This window comes from Pristiophorus japonicus, chromosome 17 (assembly GCF_044704955.1).
Source record: "Pristiophorus japonicus isolate sPriJap1 chromosome 17, sPriJap1.hap1, whole genome shotgun sequence".
In the NCBI taxonomy this organism is placed as follows: Eukaryota; Metazoa; Chordata; class Chondrichthyes; family Pristiophoridae; genus Pristiophorus; species Pristiophorus japonicus.
In genome coordinates this window covers 95,743,587-95,759,627 of record NC_091993.1, presented here as the reverse complement: position 1 = coordinate 95,759,627, position 16,041 = coordinate 95,743,587, and the positions used below count along the sequence as shown (strand labels likewise).

The following is a 16,041-nucleotide window of genomic DNA, read 5'->3' as shown; positions in this document are numbered from 1 at the left end:
CCACAAAAAGCCCTCCACAGACATAGCTCACAAAGCGAAATGGCATGGTGTTTCTAGCTCCCACCCTTCCACCCCAGAGCATCTGGAGTTGAAATGAGTTGCCACCATGTTCTGCACCACTCCCACCCACCAACAGGGGAGCAAAGCAAGATGTTCAGGAACATACAGTTACAGTTTCCCTCCAGTTTACTGAATATGCCTTCTGTCACCATGTAATGCAAATTCAATCAGAGACATTTGCATATCCGTAAGGAAAATGACAAAGATGGCTGCATAATACGTAGCCAAATCACAAGAATAAACTTAGGTTGTAACCTGGGCAGTCTTGGCTCACTGTTTTACATTAAGAGTAACTATTTTCTCCCTAACAATTCCTTCTATGTGTTCTCCATATCTCAGATCTTACATGTGGTTCTCTCTTATGAACAAGATTATTTAAATAGCAAAACATTGGCAAGAGCTCATCCATGTGAAAAGTTTCATTCACAGCGTACGGACCAGAGAATTTAGGTGCCCCCAAAGTGCCCGTTTTGTTGCGTTTTAGGCCACATGTTTTTTTTAACCATACAATTTATCTGCTCTTGAAAAATTCCACATATTCAGAAATCAGTACCTGAAATCAAAAAGAGAATGGCAACCTCTTTCAATTTCGAATGTTCCGCTTGATATCATCCTCTATATCATCCTTTAACTGATTTGGCTGATACATTGGGCCAAACATATTTGCTTCTGTTGTGTATCTCTTTACCCTGCGTTCTTCTAGGATGTGATCACTTACTTGAAATCACAGAACCTTGATTTATATTGGTTGGGGGAGGAGAGGGTGGAGTAGGGAATCGTTTAGTCCCAAGTTCAGCTGCTAGTGAACAGTGTGCTATCCTGATCTGTATCGGAGCACTGAGTGGTACATATAAGCATATATATAATTCAGTTAATTAATTCAGTTAATTCAGAGACTAGAGTTCTGAACTTAAAGAAAGGTAACTTCGACGGTATGAGGCGTGAATTGGCTAGGATAGACTGGCGAATGATACTTAAAGGGTTGACGGTGGATAGGCAATGGCAGACATTTAAAGATCACATGGATGAACAACAACAATTGTACATCCCTGTGTGGCGTAAAAATAAAAAAGGGAAGGTGGCTCAACCGTGGCTAACAAGGGAAATTAGAGAAAGTGTTAAGTCCAAGGAAGAGGCATATAAATTGGCCAGAAAAAGCAGCAAACCTGAGGACTGGGAAAAATTTGGAATTCAGCAGAGGAGGACTAAGGGTTTAATTAGGAAGGGGAAAATAGAGTATGAGAGTAAGCTTGCAGCGAACATAAAAACTGACTGCAAAAGCTTCTATAGATATGTGAAGAGAAAAAGATTAGTGAAGATTAATGAAGGTCCCTTGCAGTCAGAATCAGGTGAATTCATAATGGGGAACAAGGAAATGGCAGACCAATTGAACAAATACTTTGGTTCTGTCTTCACTAAGGAAGACACGAATAACCTCCCAAAAATACTAGGGGACCGAGGGTCTAACGAGAAGGGGGAACTGAGGGAAATCCTTATTAGTCAGGAAATGGTGTTAGGGAAATTGAAGGGACTGAAGGCCGATAAATCCCCATGACCTGATAGTCTGCATCCCAGAGTTCTTAAGGAAGTGGCCCTAGAAATAGTAGATGCATTGGTGGTCATTTTCCAACATTCCATGGACTCTGGATCATTTCCTATGGATTGGAAGGTAGCTAATGTAATCCCACTTTTTAAAAAAGGAGGGAGAGAGAAAACACGGAATTATAGGCCGGTTAGCCTGACATCGGTAGTGGGGAAAATGCTGGAGTCAATTATTAAAGATACAATAGCAGCGCATTTGTAAAGCAGTGACAGGATCGGTCCAAGTCAGCATGGATTTATGAAAGGGAAATCATGCTTGACAAATCTTCTAGAGTTTTTTGAGGATTTAATTAGTAGAGTGGATAAGGGAGAACCAGTAGATTTGGTGTATTTGGACATTCAAAAGGCTTTTTACAAGGTCCCACACAAGAGATTAGTGTGCAAAATTAAAGCACATGGTATTGGGGGTAATGTATTGACATGGATAGAGAAATGGTTGGCAGACAGCAAGCAAAGAGTGGGAATAAACGGGTCCTTTTCAGAATGGCAGGCAGTGACTAGTGGAGTGCTGCAGGGTTCAGTGTTGGGACCCCAGCTAGTTACAATATATATTAATGATTTAGACAAAGGAATTGAATGTAATATCTCCAAATTTGCAGATGACACTAAGCTGGGTGGCAGTGCAAGCTGAGAGGAAGATGCTAAGAGGCTGCAGGGGGACTTGGACAGGTTAGGTGAATGGGCAAATGCATGGCAGATGCAGTATAATGTGGATAAATATGAGGTTATCCACTTTGGTGGCAAAAACAAGAAGGCAGATTATCTGAATGGTGACAGATTAGTAAAAGGGGAGGAGCAACGAGACCTGGGTGTCATGGTAAATCAGTCATTGAAGGTAGCCAAGCACGTACAGCAGGCAGTAAAGAAAGCAAATAGCATGCTGGCCTTCATAGTGAAGGGATTTGAGTATAGGAGCATGGAGGTCCTGCTGCAGTTGTACAGGACCTTGGTGAGACCACACCTTGAGTATTGTGTGCAGTTTAGGTCTCCTAATCTGAGGAAGGACGTGCTTGCTATTGAGGGAGTGCAGCGAAGGTTCACCAGACTGATTCGTGGGATGGCAGGACTGACATATGAGGAAAGACTGGATCGACTAGGCTTATACTCACTGGAATTTAGAAGAATGAGAGGAGATCTCATAGAAACATATAAAATTCTGACGGGATTGGACAGGTTAGATGCAGGAAGAATGTTCCCGATGTTGGGGAAGTCCAGAACCAGGGGACACAGTCTAAGGGGTAAGCCATATAGGACCGAGATGAGGAGAAACTTTTTCACCCAGAGAGTTGTGAACCTGTGGAATACTCTGCCACAGAAAGTTGTTGAGTCCAGTTCGTTGGACATATTCAAAAGGGAGTTAGATGTGGCCCTTACGGCTAAAGGGATCAGGGGGTATGGAGAGAAGGCTGGGGTGGGGTGCTGAGCTTGACTGATCAGCCATGATCATATTGAATGGTGGTGCAGGCTCTAAGCGCCGAATGGCCTGCTCTTGCACCTATTTTCGATGTTTTTATGTATAAATTCCTGTCCACAAACCTTATTTTCTGTTGTCATAATTTAGTAGTCAACATTTAATATTCAAAATCCCTAGATAAACATTTATAATGGGAAAACCGGATCAAAGAACTTTAACATTCTGAACCCCATCACAATGTAGTTCTACCGTTCTGCCACTTGTTGCACTATGGGTAGTCTGTGAACTTCTCTGCCCTCAATTCCAGTGGCCATATTGGTTTCCATTTGATGTAAAGGAAAGTTTGATTTTCCCCAAGTTCAGTTTTTATTGTTGAATTTTTATTTTTATTAACTTTAAAGAATTTTGTTTTACAGCATCCTGTAGCCACTCCCTGATCCTATGTGTGGTAGTCGACCCTTCTCCAGCGCCCACTGGATTTACGGGCCTAGATATCTGGTACCTTCCTGTTTCCCCTGCCAGTCACCTTTTGCTGCACCCTGCTGAGATCCTTTTGTGGTCTAAGACCCGCTCCATCTCAGCCCAGCCTTTTCTCCATCACCCTATCTCAGGCCCAATGGCCCATCCATGGTAACTGGCCAGCCCCCCAAATTTGCCAATAATTGCCACCTCACTCTGGCTCTAAATAAAACCAATTGCCCCTCGATGATCTCCATCCCAATCTAACCTTCCTAATTCTGGACCTACCTGTTACTCTGATGGTAATTTCCACGGCCACACTGATTCCTTAGTCCCAATGGCCCCTCAATGGGCTCCCTCCCTGCACAATTGGCATTTGAAAAGCAGATTAAAGCCCGAGTGGGTGGGATTCCCTAAATGGCTTCCCCATGTCATTGGGGGAAGTATTGCAATAGTACATTTCCAGTTTTCAGTAACAGGATCAGAATTCCACATTATTGTGGATAAGCCCTTTCGGGAATTCTGCCCCCTCGTAATTCAAAAGCTGCTTCCTGACAAAGTCTTTGAATTACAAATAAGGAATTCCCTTAAGGGCTTACGCATTGTCGCTCAAAATACTCTTCATTCCCACATCCTGCCATCTCAGGCCTAATGCCTCCCATCCTTACCTAAATCAATCCATAACCATCACCCCATATTCACCACCAAGAAAGTCAGCTTCTGGGCATCATTTATCTCCTGCCTGTGAGTTACAGCTCAAAAGTTGGCTGCATGATCCAGCTAGCGCCCATTCTCACAAGGGGACAAAAAAGCCAAGACCCTTTTTTCTTTCGGGGCCAGTGAGTTTGTGATCAGTGTTAGATACCTTCTGGTTGCTGCTTTGGGGCATCCGCCAGCAGGCCCTGAAACTGCCAGCCATTACTACGACTGGACCAAGGCTCTCAGGGCTATAGCAGCAGCTGCATTTCTGAACTCTTTGTAGCCACAAGGCCCAGTTAAAGGGCTGGCCATGCCTGGAGTGCATGGGGTTTAGGCTAACCACAACTTCAGGCAGACTAGTGGAATGTACTTTGTTTGGAACCTGCCAGATCAGTGCCTAGGTGTGGGAGAAGGGGGCAGGGAAATTGGCTCTAATAATAGATTTCCCATAGCTTAATGCATGTCCCAATGAATGATGGTATTCAGATGCTGCATGGATGAGACAAGAGTTCCAGGTGATTGGGAGATAGTTCTCCAGGCAGAAGTGGGGTGTGAAATTTTAGTCATGGTATACTATTGCACTTTTAAAATTGAGAATAGATACAGCAGCGGTTTTTGTGTTCTTGACGTCAGTGGTAGAGCCGTGGATTAAAGGAAAGCAAACTTTGCAGTGCTCCTGTCAGAATCTTTTCGAGGGCTAACAATCACAGTAGATGGTGGACTCCAATGAGGCTTTAGACTTCACTGAGTTAATTGAGATACCAGTAATAATTCCCCGTGTCTATTGCTCTGTGGTGCTGTGCATTTATTATAATCTCTTATTTGGCTTGTATAATGGTGACCTTTTCACTCATGCCCTTTCGTTCCAAAATCACAATCTAAGCTAAGTAAACTACTTACTTCTAAAGGGGGTCCTTTTCACCTTCACTGCCTGGGTGGTAATCTGGCAAAGCGGATCCTCCATTGATTTCAATGTGATGAAAATCAGGCAGTTGGTGAAAATAGAGTTGTGAAGCCTATATTACACAGCGTATGTGGCTTGGTTATCAGCTCACATATGTGAAATATGAATTTTTATTCCACATCCGTGAGATAACAGTCATCCTGTAATGGCCTTATCCTGCATCACCAGTGTAATGTCTGTATTCTAGGACACCAAAAATATATTTTATAAAATATAATTCCTAACACTAAGGCTGATTTACAGAAAGAAAACTTTTATATCCCACAACAAACATTCAATCATTACTAAAATAAAATCAAACTATAAAACCTCTCCACTTTATCCTAATAACCAATATACACAACAGTCAATCGCTATTCTCCACTGACAATGCTACAAGTCTCTGCATTATACAACAAGTAAGATCATCATCCATGTAACTTTGCATTCATTTTGAACTAAATTACACCATGCTTATTCTACTTATGGCAAAGACCTGTGTAACTCACTAGCAACTTCATCGGTCTCTGTCACAATGATTTTCCAGTGTCCTCTCTGTACGATTGCATACTGTGGGATTGGAAAGGCAACAATACAATTGCAAAGTATTTATTTCCATGTGAAGATATCAGCCACAGTTTGAATCTGTTCATTGGTGATCTTGTTTTCTCTTCTTTTTCTAATTAAGTAAATGCTATATTTGTATTTTGACAATTAAGTTTTTAATATTAGAACTATTGAAAGAAGTCCTGTTTTACTTTGTGTTGAATGTAAGTTAAAAATATAATGAAAAGCTTCTTTTCTTTTCTGGTGAATATTGCACTCATCAAGATGAAGGATGTCAGTGATAGGGAGTAGAACACTTTTTCCAGTTTTGTTCCCAGGATCGGATATTCCTGGGTCAGGTGTAGCAAAGCCAATGTTATTTAGGATAGTTGGAATCTGTTTTGTGGTTCTATAGGTGACAGGTTCCACTGAGTTTAGGGCAAATGAGATAGAAAGATGAAGCTTGACTCTAGTGAAGGGTGAGCTCTAGTTTTCTTTCATATGTACTATTTGATGCCGCAATTCATTTGCATCTGCAGTGCATTCTACACTCATTAATTGCAGGCTTTGCACATTTGTTAAAGTCCTGCCCTATTTGACTGTCTTAACTGAGCAAGCATTGTATTCTAACTTTTAACATTTACAACAGTATTTTGGACAAGTTGATCTCTTCAGCCAAAGCAATGAGACTGCCTGCTGAACACATAAGAGTCCCCCCAGGCTGCAAAGTACTTCACCACTTAGAACTTAGAAAATCTACTCGTAATGTTTTATTGAGTTAATAATATGTTTTTCTATTTGATTCTGCTCAGGGTGTTCAATTTCGACTGTTGCAGGGAATCACTAAAAGCTAATTCTAAGGTTCAGTTCTGACTGATGCTGTTATCAGAAATCTTAAACTCAAACTCTAAAATGTTTCCACCCTGTGGCTTGCCCCAAAAGTTCTTATCACACTTCATGTGTACTGTCAAAGTAAGAAAGAAATAAAGCATTTATATAGCACCTTTCATGACCTCATCATCATCCGATGTTCCAAAGCACTTTACATCCAATGACGTACTGTTTTTGAAATGTTGTAATGCAGGAAATGCGGCGCCAGTTTGATCACAGCAAGTTTGACCACAAACAGCAATGTGATACTGACCAGATAATCTGTTTCAGTGATGTTGATTGTGGGATAAATATTGACCTGGACTACTGGGAGAACTCCCCAGTTTTTCTTCGGAATAGTGCCATGCGATCCTTTATCCTGATTGGGCAAATGGGGCCTTGGTTTAATGCCTCATCTGAAAAACAGCACCTCTGATAGTGCAGCACTCTATCAGTACTGCAATGAAGTGTCAGCCTAGATTTATATGCTGAAGTCTCTGGAGTGGGCTTGAACCCACAACCTTCTGACCCAGAGGCAAGAGTGACACCACTGACTCACAGTTGATGCACTGTGTGATATAAGCCATTACGACCCCTCCATAAATTAAGTTGTGGCTTAAGTTTGTGCAATGTGTGCAATAACATAATTTTTAAATGTTGTACCTTGTTTTTTTACAGATACTATGTTTAACATTTTTATAAATGTAATTTCTTCAGTGTTTTTATTACAGGAATGTCATGAAAGAAGTGGAATGAAAGTCACATATAGGTGGCAAATATTTTGGTAAAAGTGAAAACCTAGCAGACACCTTCAATCCGTTTTATTCATGAATGTGAAATTTTAGATCTATTCTCGTTCTGAATTTTAGATATTTTACACACACAACAGACACAGACACACACGCACACACATACACACACACAGTCAGGTGCAGTATAATAGTGCATCATTTTGAGAACCTGAATGTCACAAAGGAAAGGAAATTAAGAACTTAAAGAATGGCTCCTTCAAAACGATATTTGTTGAACAAACTGAAAACAACCATGAGCTTGAGTAGATTACGAAAAATGTGAAAAAATACAATTGTAGTGTTAACAAATTCTGAGCAGTAAATAATGTATACATATGAACTCACGTCAATAGATAGCTCTCTCTCCATCAGTTTCCTAGTTGTTTGCTCACAGTAGGTGAGCATTGCTTCCCGATCGTATGTTCCTGTGGAATGCTTTTCTGTCTGATTTCTCTGTCTCAATCCGATAGCGACACTGGAATTTGGATCCATGACATCCAACTCTATTTGCAGTTCTTGCATTTCCTCCGGAGAGAGATTTGCTAACAAATTGTCAATGTCTGGATCCTCGCTCACCTGCCTTTTGAAATCTTGTTTTCTAAATCGTGACATTTTTGTATTTTGCGATCCAAAAAGTAAATACAGCTGGAGCTTATATATGACTGCTTAGAATCTTCACTTAAAGTAGCACTTTGCAGTTACAATGAAATTCAGATACATCCAAAAAAAGATCAGCTTGGCAGCTTTTGATAGCTCGACTAATAAAATTAACGTCTTTAAACTATCCCAAACAGCAGGTGCTGAAGTGCCAAGCCAGGGTGTAGTGAATCCTTATATGATTTAGCAACCAGACACGAAATGAGAAGAATAATTGATGTGTGATTGCACCACTCAGACGCTGCTCCAAATGCTTTTTGAATACTAATTATATGAACAGCCAGTCAGCAGTGAGAAGGGGAACTGACATAGCCTATCCATTTAGGCTGCAGGGTGAGGACATTCCATGGAATCCTAAGCAGTTGCATTACCAAGTTTAGTGCAGCAGATTTAGCCTTGAAAGGCAATAGAGTGAAGTATAGCAAAACTGAGACACACAAAAAATGCAGGAGTTGGCAGCATTGATGTTAAATTAATATTGTAAAAACTTTTAAAGGCAGAAGAACAAGTAGGAAATATCATTGTACGATCAAAAATGCTAAATTTGGTCACTGCACTCGGATTCAGCCTAGATCTTAATGTTTAAACAATCAAAGCATGTTTTAATTTTGGTTAAAAAGTGTAACAGGACTTTTGCTGTTGCCAACATCATCTCACAAATAGAACATGTTATGTCTTTAATACTCTTATGAATGACTCCACGAGGTCTAGTATTGTAATTGAGCTGTTGTGACCTTAGCCCCATTTATTGTAACTCCAGAGTGAGGCACAAGCATGGCGGGCAGCCTTTTATACTGGGCCCTGCACACCTATGTAGGTGACCCTCAGGTCTCCCACCACAATGCCCTCTGGTGGCACACCTTGTGTGACTATACAGTTAGTATACATGGTCTACATACATGACATCACTTCCCCCAAGTCTTTAATGCAAATTGACTCGTACATTGATGGTGACCTGGGCTTTGCTTTTCCTGGTTGACCATTGGAGGGTCACTTCTAGCTTGGGTGGGTGGGTAGTGAGATTTGTTGCCAGTGGAGGTCCCTGTGGTTTCTGGTTGTGAGTCCAGGACTACTCCATTCTCCCACCGCCACCCCCCCTCCCCCACCCCTCCAACCACACAGAGATCATGCTAATGGCCCGTTACATGCAAGTTGCATTCAAGTTCATCACATGGGTTTTACATTTACATCTTGGTACATTTGTTGGGGGGATTACAGTTGCGTTTCTTTTTGTGTGGTACATTTACATGATCAGTACAGGTATATCAGTACGGGTACACAAGGACAGTCTAGTTCCAGCATGGCCGGATGAGATCTGGGTCGTCTGGTGGCGGTGCAGTGCCCCATGCTAGTGGGTCTGTGGGCGTGGTGAGCTCATTTTGCTCGAGTTGCCGCAGCTCAGGGCTCTTGCCGTTACTCCTAGTGTCGGGCAGGCCCAAAGACAGCTGACAGCTGTGACCTCCCTGTCCTTTTCGTTTGCACAGTGTCACTGCTGCACCCTGGGAAGTGGTCTGAGCGAGTGAGCGTTTTGTCTAAGCGACGGTGGGGCTGCCTCGTCTTGTCTAGCAGTTCGCAAGGGACTGCTGACTCACTTTCCCTGAGGGCACCACTGTGAGCACTCTCTTGTTTGGGATCCTGGCTGGTCCAGGTCCCGTTCGGAGGAGCCGTTGCGGGTGACCCTTCGCTCTTGGGCATTGCCGTGGTGGCGAGTGGGTTTGTGGGCTGCGCCTTTTCCACCCGGGTGGTGGGCGACAGTAACCAACTGCGAGCATAGGCACAGTTTACTATTCCTGGCCCGTGGCGGTTCATGCCATCGGGTGCCTGCAATGTTAAACCGATCTGAGGCAGGGTTTCACTACCAGTACCTCTGCTCTCCAGAGATCATTTACTCTGCGGCTTGTCTACTTCTGTCAGCTGTGGGGACACTTTATGATACTTCGTTCTGGTCCCGGGGACACAGGCTACAGTATTGGGTAGCCCGCTGGACCTGTATACAACTGTTAAGTGTTCGCCCGCTACATTGGCTGATTGTAATTTGCACCCGACATCGTTCAACAACATTTTGCTCGTTACGGCTGGACATTTACATTGGTTACCAATTTCAAGCAGTTCATTCAAAAATGGCGGGTTGCTGGCCTCCTTTAAAATGGCCTTACTACTTTTACCCCAATCGTCTTGCTTGCATGGAACTATGTGTCGTTGCTCCATTAGCATTGCACCTCGTGGTTTGGACGCCATCTTTTCCCTGTCCATGATGTTGACTGCCGCGATCTTCTTTCCCAGGGATTCTGCCACTGAAACCGGGAAGGCGCCCTTGAATCCATCTTCCTCCCCAAGAGTCCTGCCACTGAAACCGGGAAGGTGCGTTCGGGTGGTCTTGGCCAGATCATCGCCACACAGTCGTGATGAGCGGTCTGTGCCTCGGGGGCTGCGCGGATCTGCTCTCCGGTGCCTGGTCCAACTGAAGTTGGGGGCTTGCTCTGCCTCTGAGCACGGGGGACATCGATCGTTGGAGGGATGAAGTCTTCCCAATTCCAATGAATCTTCCCCATCCATCTTCTTCCAAGTAGCATTGGTCTATAACCTGAAACAATCCACAATGGTAAATTGTGCACCGTGCCATCATGGGATACACTTACATCCACACTACCAACAACTGATATCAGTTCCTTGGTGTAGGTGTACAGCTTTGCCTGAACCGGGACCAGCTTGGGTCGTTCAGTTTGATAGTTCCATAGCCTCTCAAAGGCTTCCTGGCTCATTACATGCTGACTTCCCCCCGTGTCCACTTCCATGAAGATTGGAACACCATTTATCTCGACTTCCATTATCACTAGAGGACAATCTGTGGTGCAGGTATATACTCCATATGCTTCATCTTGAGACTGAGCTGCCTCTCTAGCCATCTCATCGTAATCCGCGCTGGATTCACAGCCATCTGCTGACTCCTCTTCACATGGCGAGTCACAGCTCTTTTGCACATTCGCTGGAGGTGGCTCTTTGTGCTGCGGCTTTTGCACCCATAGTCTCTGAACGGATACTGATGAGCCCTGTGATTACCTCCGCAACGCCAGCATGGTGCTACTTGACTTACATTTGCACCCCTCGGCGGACTCTGAGTTAAAGGACTCGGGGGCCTGTACGCTCTGCCCTGGGCAGATTAATGTTCAACAGTTCTGTCTGTGAAAGGGGTCATTCTATTTACAGTACTTGCCAGGTTTGAGTCCTGAGAGTGAGCCATCATCTGCTTGGAGCTGCAGCTTGAGGTCATGACCGCCTGGCTGATGCTGATGGTCTTCTGCAGCGTGACGGTGGTTTCGGCAGACAGTAGCCTGTGAAGAAGGGCTTCATGACCGATGCCAATTACGAAGACGTCCCGTAACGCATCGGCGAGGGATGCGCCGACTTCACACAGTCCTGCCAGCCTCCTGAGGTTGGCAGCGTACTTTGTGATTTCCTGGCTCTCGAGGCGGTGATGTGTGTAAAATTGATGCCTGGCCGTAAGGATGCTCTTCTTCGGTTTGAGTTGGTCCCGAATTAGCACTTTCAGCTTCTCGTATGGCTTGGTCACTGATTTCTCTGGTGCAAGCAAGTCCCTGACAAGGCCGGGCCCACAACTGGTCAACAGGATAGCTCTGCGCTTATCTGCCAGCATGGCCGGATCATCGCCTTCCAAGACATTTGCTGCGAAATATTGGTCGAGCCGCTCCGTAAAGGCTTCCCAGTCTTCACCTTCTGAGAAACGTCCTAATGTACCAACGTTAGTCATTTTTGCGTGAAAGTTCATAATCTCGTCACCAGTTGTTATGTCTTTAATGCTCTTATGAATGACTCCACGAGGTGTAGTATTGTACTTGAGCTGTTGTGACCTTAGTCCCATTATTTTAACTCCAGAGTGAGGCACAAGCATGGTGGGCAGCCTTTTATACTGGGCCCTGCACACCTATGCAGATGACCCTCATGTCTCCCACCGCAGAGCCCTCTGGTGGCACACCTTATGTGACTATACAGTTAGTATACATGGTCTACATACATGACAGGACACATTGGGATTGTCACTGCCCAAGAATCTCGATTCCATTGACCGATAAACTGCAGGCTACAGAATGTCTTGCTGATGGCATAATTTGACAAGAATTTTAGTGAGGTGGCAGTAATTTTATTTGGAATATTTTTGAACACGGTTTATTTCAATGAACAGGAGCCAAGCTATAATTAGATCAAGAAAAGGCTGAACAAACTGAAATAAATCTTTGTTATTACATTTCTTCATCGATTGACTAATTCATCTCATGCAATTGGTCCTAACCTGGTCCCCTATTAAAGAACAACTGGCTAACATAATATTTCCCATCCTCGCCACCTACTTCCAGCAGAGGCCTAGGTTTCACTCTTAATGGTGTGGCTGCCTACCACTAATATTCAAATGATTTCCTCCTCCCCCATCCCATATATTTCGGGAAGGCCAGGAGCAGAGGTTAGCCATTCCCTGCACTTAAACCAGTGGAACAGGCCCTTGCATTTTCGGGCCTACGATGCTTCATAACAACTGGAATGTTATACCACGTAAATCACGAGCCTAGAATCTCACTCTAAACAAGTTAAAATAAAACTGATGGAAAAGTTAGGTTACTCTGTATTGTTAGACGTATAAATCTCCTGCGGTATTGTTCATGGTGAGTCAGAGGTTTTAGAAGAACAGGGTGCTATGCTAAGTAGTTTTACCAGGAACAGTGAGCTGTCAGAACTGGGAGCATGCCTCGGACCTGCATACCCCGGCTCTATGCTCACTCCTTTTACTTAGTGTTTTTTGAGCTGCCTGCAACGGTACCTTTAAGAAGCACTGGATAGGACGCTGCGCACCAAGTACAAATAGTTGGAGCGTGCTTGGCACAAGCTCTCCCCATTGGGACCTGAAAACACATAGAATTGCATAGAATATACAGCACAGAAACAGGCCATTCAGCCCAATCGGTCTATGCTCCACACGCGCCTCCTCCCACCAACATTTGCTTTAAGCTGTGCGCAGTCAGTGAGCTGACTTTTAAATAGAAAACAATACGCATGCACGGTATTTTGAATGGGCTGTGCAGCCCCTTAAAGGGGCCAGGCACTTAAAAAAAATTAAAGGGAACATTGCCTCCCACCCCCTTCATCTAACACTATCAGCATAACCTTCTATTCCTTGCTCCCTCGTGTGCTTATATAGCTTCCCCTTAAATGATTCGATTCTATTCGCCTCAACTCCTTGTGAAAGCCATTCCACATTCTTACCACACCTTAGATAACAAAGTTTCTCCTGAATTCCCGATAAGATTTATTGGTGACTATCTTATATTGATGACCCAAAGTTTTGATCTCCCCCACAAGTAGAAACATTTTCTTTACATCTACCCTATCAAACCACTTCATAATTTTAAAGACCTCTATTAGTTCACTTCTCAGCCTTCTCTTTTACATAGATCTGGGCCCCAGCCTGTTCAGCCTTTTGTGATAAATATATCCTTTCAGTTCTGGTATCATCCTTGTGAATCATTTTTGCACCTTCTCCAGTGCCTCCATATCCTTTTTATAATTTAGAGACCAGAATTGTGCACTGTACTCTCAGGGCTGGATTTTTCCGGCCCTTTGCGCTCTGGGTTTCATCCCGGAGCGGCGTGAAAGGCGGCGGCAAGGTCTCCAACACCCCGCCGCGACCCTCTGGTCGGGTTTTGTGGCGGCGCTGAGCAGCACCGCCGGGAAGAGCTGCGCCCGGTGTGCAATGCCCCTGGTTGTGACATCGGCGCGAGTTTGAGCTCCTGCCCGACCTGTCCGCCCAGAATTGCGCCCGCAATGCCCGCCTGGGGAATCAGGGCGATCCAGCCATGCCGGCGGCGGAGAGGAAGGTGACGTACTACAAAAGTAAGTGCGAGTGTTTTTTGATTTAATTTTTTTGTGCAATTTGTGTTGTGGTGGCGTGGGCAATGTTTTTTTGGTAGGCTTCTCCCCCGCCACCGCCCCCCCCCCCCCACCCCCGACCCCCGCCAGGCCTCTCTCGGAGTGCTCACGGCCCAGCTCTTTAACTCAGGAGTTTCCCATCCTTGCGCCATGAGAGGGGTACAATGCCTCCCTTAGCACTGCACCCCCTGATGCAGGACCCAGATGCCCAAACTTTCATAATAAAGCACAAACGACTCCCGGCCACTAACTTGCTCACCCTGCTGCCAATGTGGCCCTAAAAACTGAAAAGCTGACAATCCAGCCCAAAGTATGGTCTTACCAAAGTTTGATACAAGTTTAACAAAACTTCCCTGCTTTTCAATTCTATCCCTAGTACTTTGTTTGCTTTTTTATGACCTTATTAACCTGTGATGCCAGTTTTAGTGTTTTGCGTTTCTGTATCGCCAGACCCCTTTGCTCCTCTATCCCATTTAGACACATATTATCCAGGCAGTATGTGGCCTCCTTATTCTTCCTACTGAAATGTAACACCTCACACTTACCCACCTTCAAATTAATTTGCCAATTACATGGCCATTCTGCAAGTTTATTGATGTCTGATTATAATCGCTCAACCATCTGTTGCCTAAGTCCTAAGCTCCGGAACTCCCTCCCTAAACCTCTCTGCTTCTCTACCTTCCTTTCCTCCTTTAAAATGCTCATTAAACCTACTGCCTTGACCAAGCTTTCGGTCATCTGCTGTAATTTCTTCTTAAGTGGCTCAGTGTCACAATTTTGTCTTGTAACATTCCTGTGTATAGCGCCTTGGGACATTTTACTACGTTAAAGGCACTATATAAATATGAGTTGTTGTTGTTGTCTTTTTGTATTTTGTCGCAATCGGCCACAGTATTAACTCTAACCCCAAATTTAATCGCAAATTTTGAAATTGTACTTCTGATTCCCGAGTCCAAATCGTTTATGTAAATTGTGACCAAGTGGTTCTGCACTCCCAGCACACACTGAGACACATATTGAAACATCACTTCCCACCTTTTGCTAGTCTAAGTAGCCATCCATAACCCCTGTCAGTTTTCTTTCTGTAGCTAGCTTGCTATCCATTCTGTTACTTGTGCCCTGACTCCACATGATTGCCTTAATCTACTTTGCCGTACCTTATCAAAAGCCTTTTGAAAATCCAAATATATTACATTTACTACATGATCCTTGCCTACTCTTTCTGTTACTTCTTCAAAGAATTCAATATAGTTGGTCAAGCACGATCTTCCTTTTTAAATCTATGCTGACTAGTCTTTATTATGTATTTGGCTTCTAGATCTCATAGGACACTAATTTGCCTACTCTATTGCGGCAAAAATAGTGGATTGTTAACCCTGAGGCACACTATTCACGATCAATTTGAGTTTTGGCTCAAAGGAGATTAGTCCTAACTTGGAAGCTACAAATGAAGTATTTCTTGACAACAACTACAAATGTCCAACATCCCAAGCCCAAGTGGAATTTCCAATTTGAGGCCCAAGACCCAAAAAAAGAGAAGGCTTAGGTATCGAACCTGGGATCTTCAGTTCGGTACCACAATTTAAACCTATACATAGTAAAAGGAAAAGGGAATCAGGTAACTTCACTATTGAACATCACTGTAGAAAAATATTATTTTAAATATAAATTAGAGAAGAGCCATCCTATCAAATATCCTCCTTCTAACAGGAGTGCCTTATCAGCCTGTGGCACTAATAACTACTTTAGTAAGCCTACCTGTTTGGTAGTAAGGGCACTGCTGGCATAATCCCTTCACTGCACAAAGGAGGATAGTGGATGATGCGCACGTTATCAAAAAATTGTTGAGAAACTGAATTCTTTAAGTAACTGTGTCCAGCCAACATGTGTACTCTGATGCTCAGCGACCCTTGGGAATCCCTGGCCCAAGACCATTCAAAATGGAGGAGAAGCATCCGAGAAGGCACCAAACACTTCGAGTCTTTTCGTCGGGAGCACGTGGAAGCCAAGTACAAACAGCAGAAGAAGCGTACGACAAATCAAGCACCTCACCCACCCGTCCG

The 16,041-nt window shown here is 43.9% G+C and overlaps 1 protein-coding gene across 1 annotated transcript in view; it reads right to left on the bottom strand.

The window, feature by feature from the left end:
• The window catches only part of lmod1b (leiomodin 1b (smooth muscle)), a 61,112-nt gene extending 52,937 nt beyond the window's left edge, over positions 1-8,175 (bottom strand). The window contains exon 1 of the mRNA XM_070859418.1: positions 7,730-8,175. Within this exon, the coding sequence (XP_070715519.1) occupies positions 7,730-7,996 (267 nt within the window). The 5' untranslated portion in view covers positions 7,997-8,175. The remainder of the gene's footprint in view (positions 1-7,729) is intronic.
• Between the last annotated feature and the right edge of the window lie 7,866 nt (positions 8,176-16,041).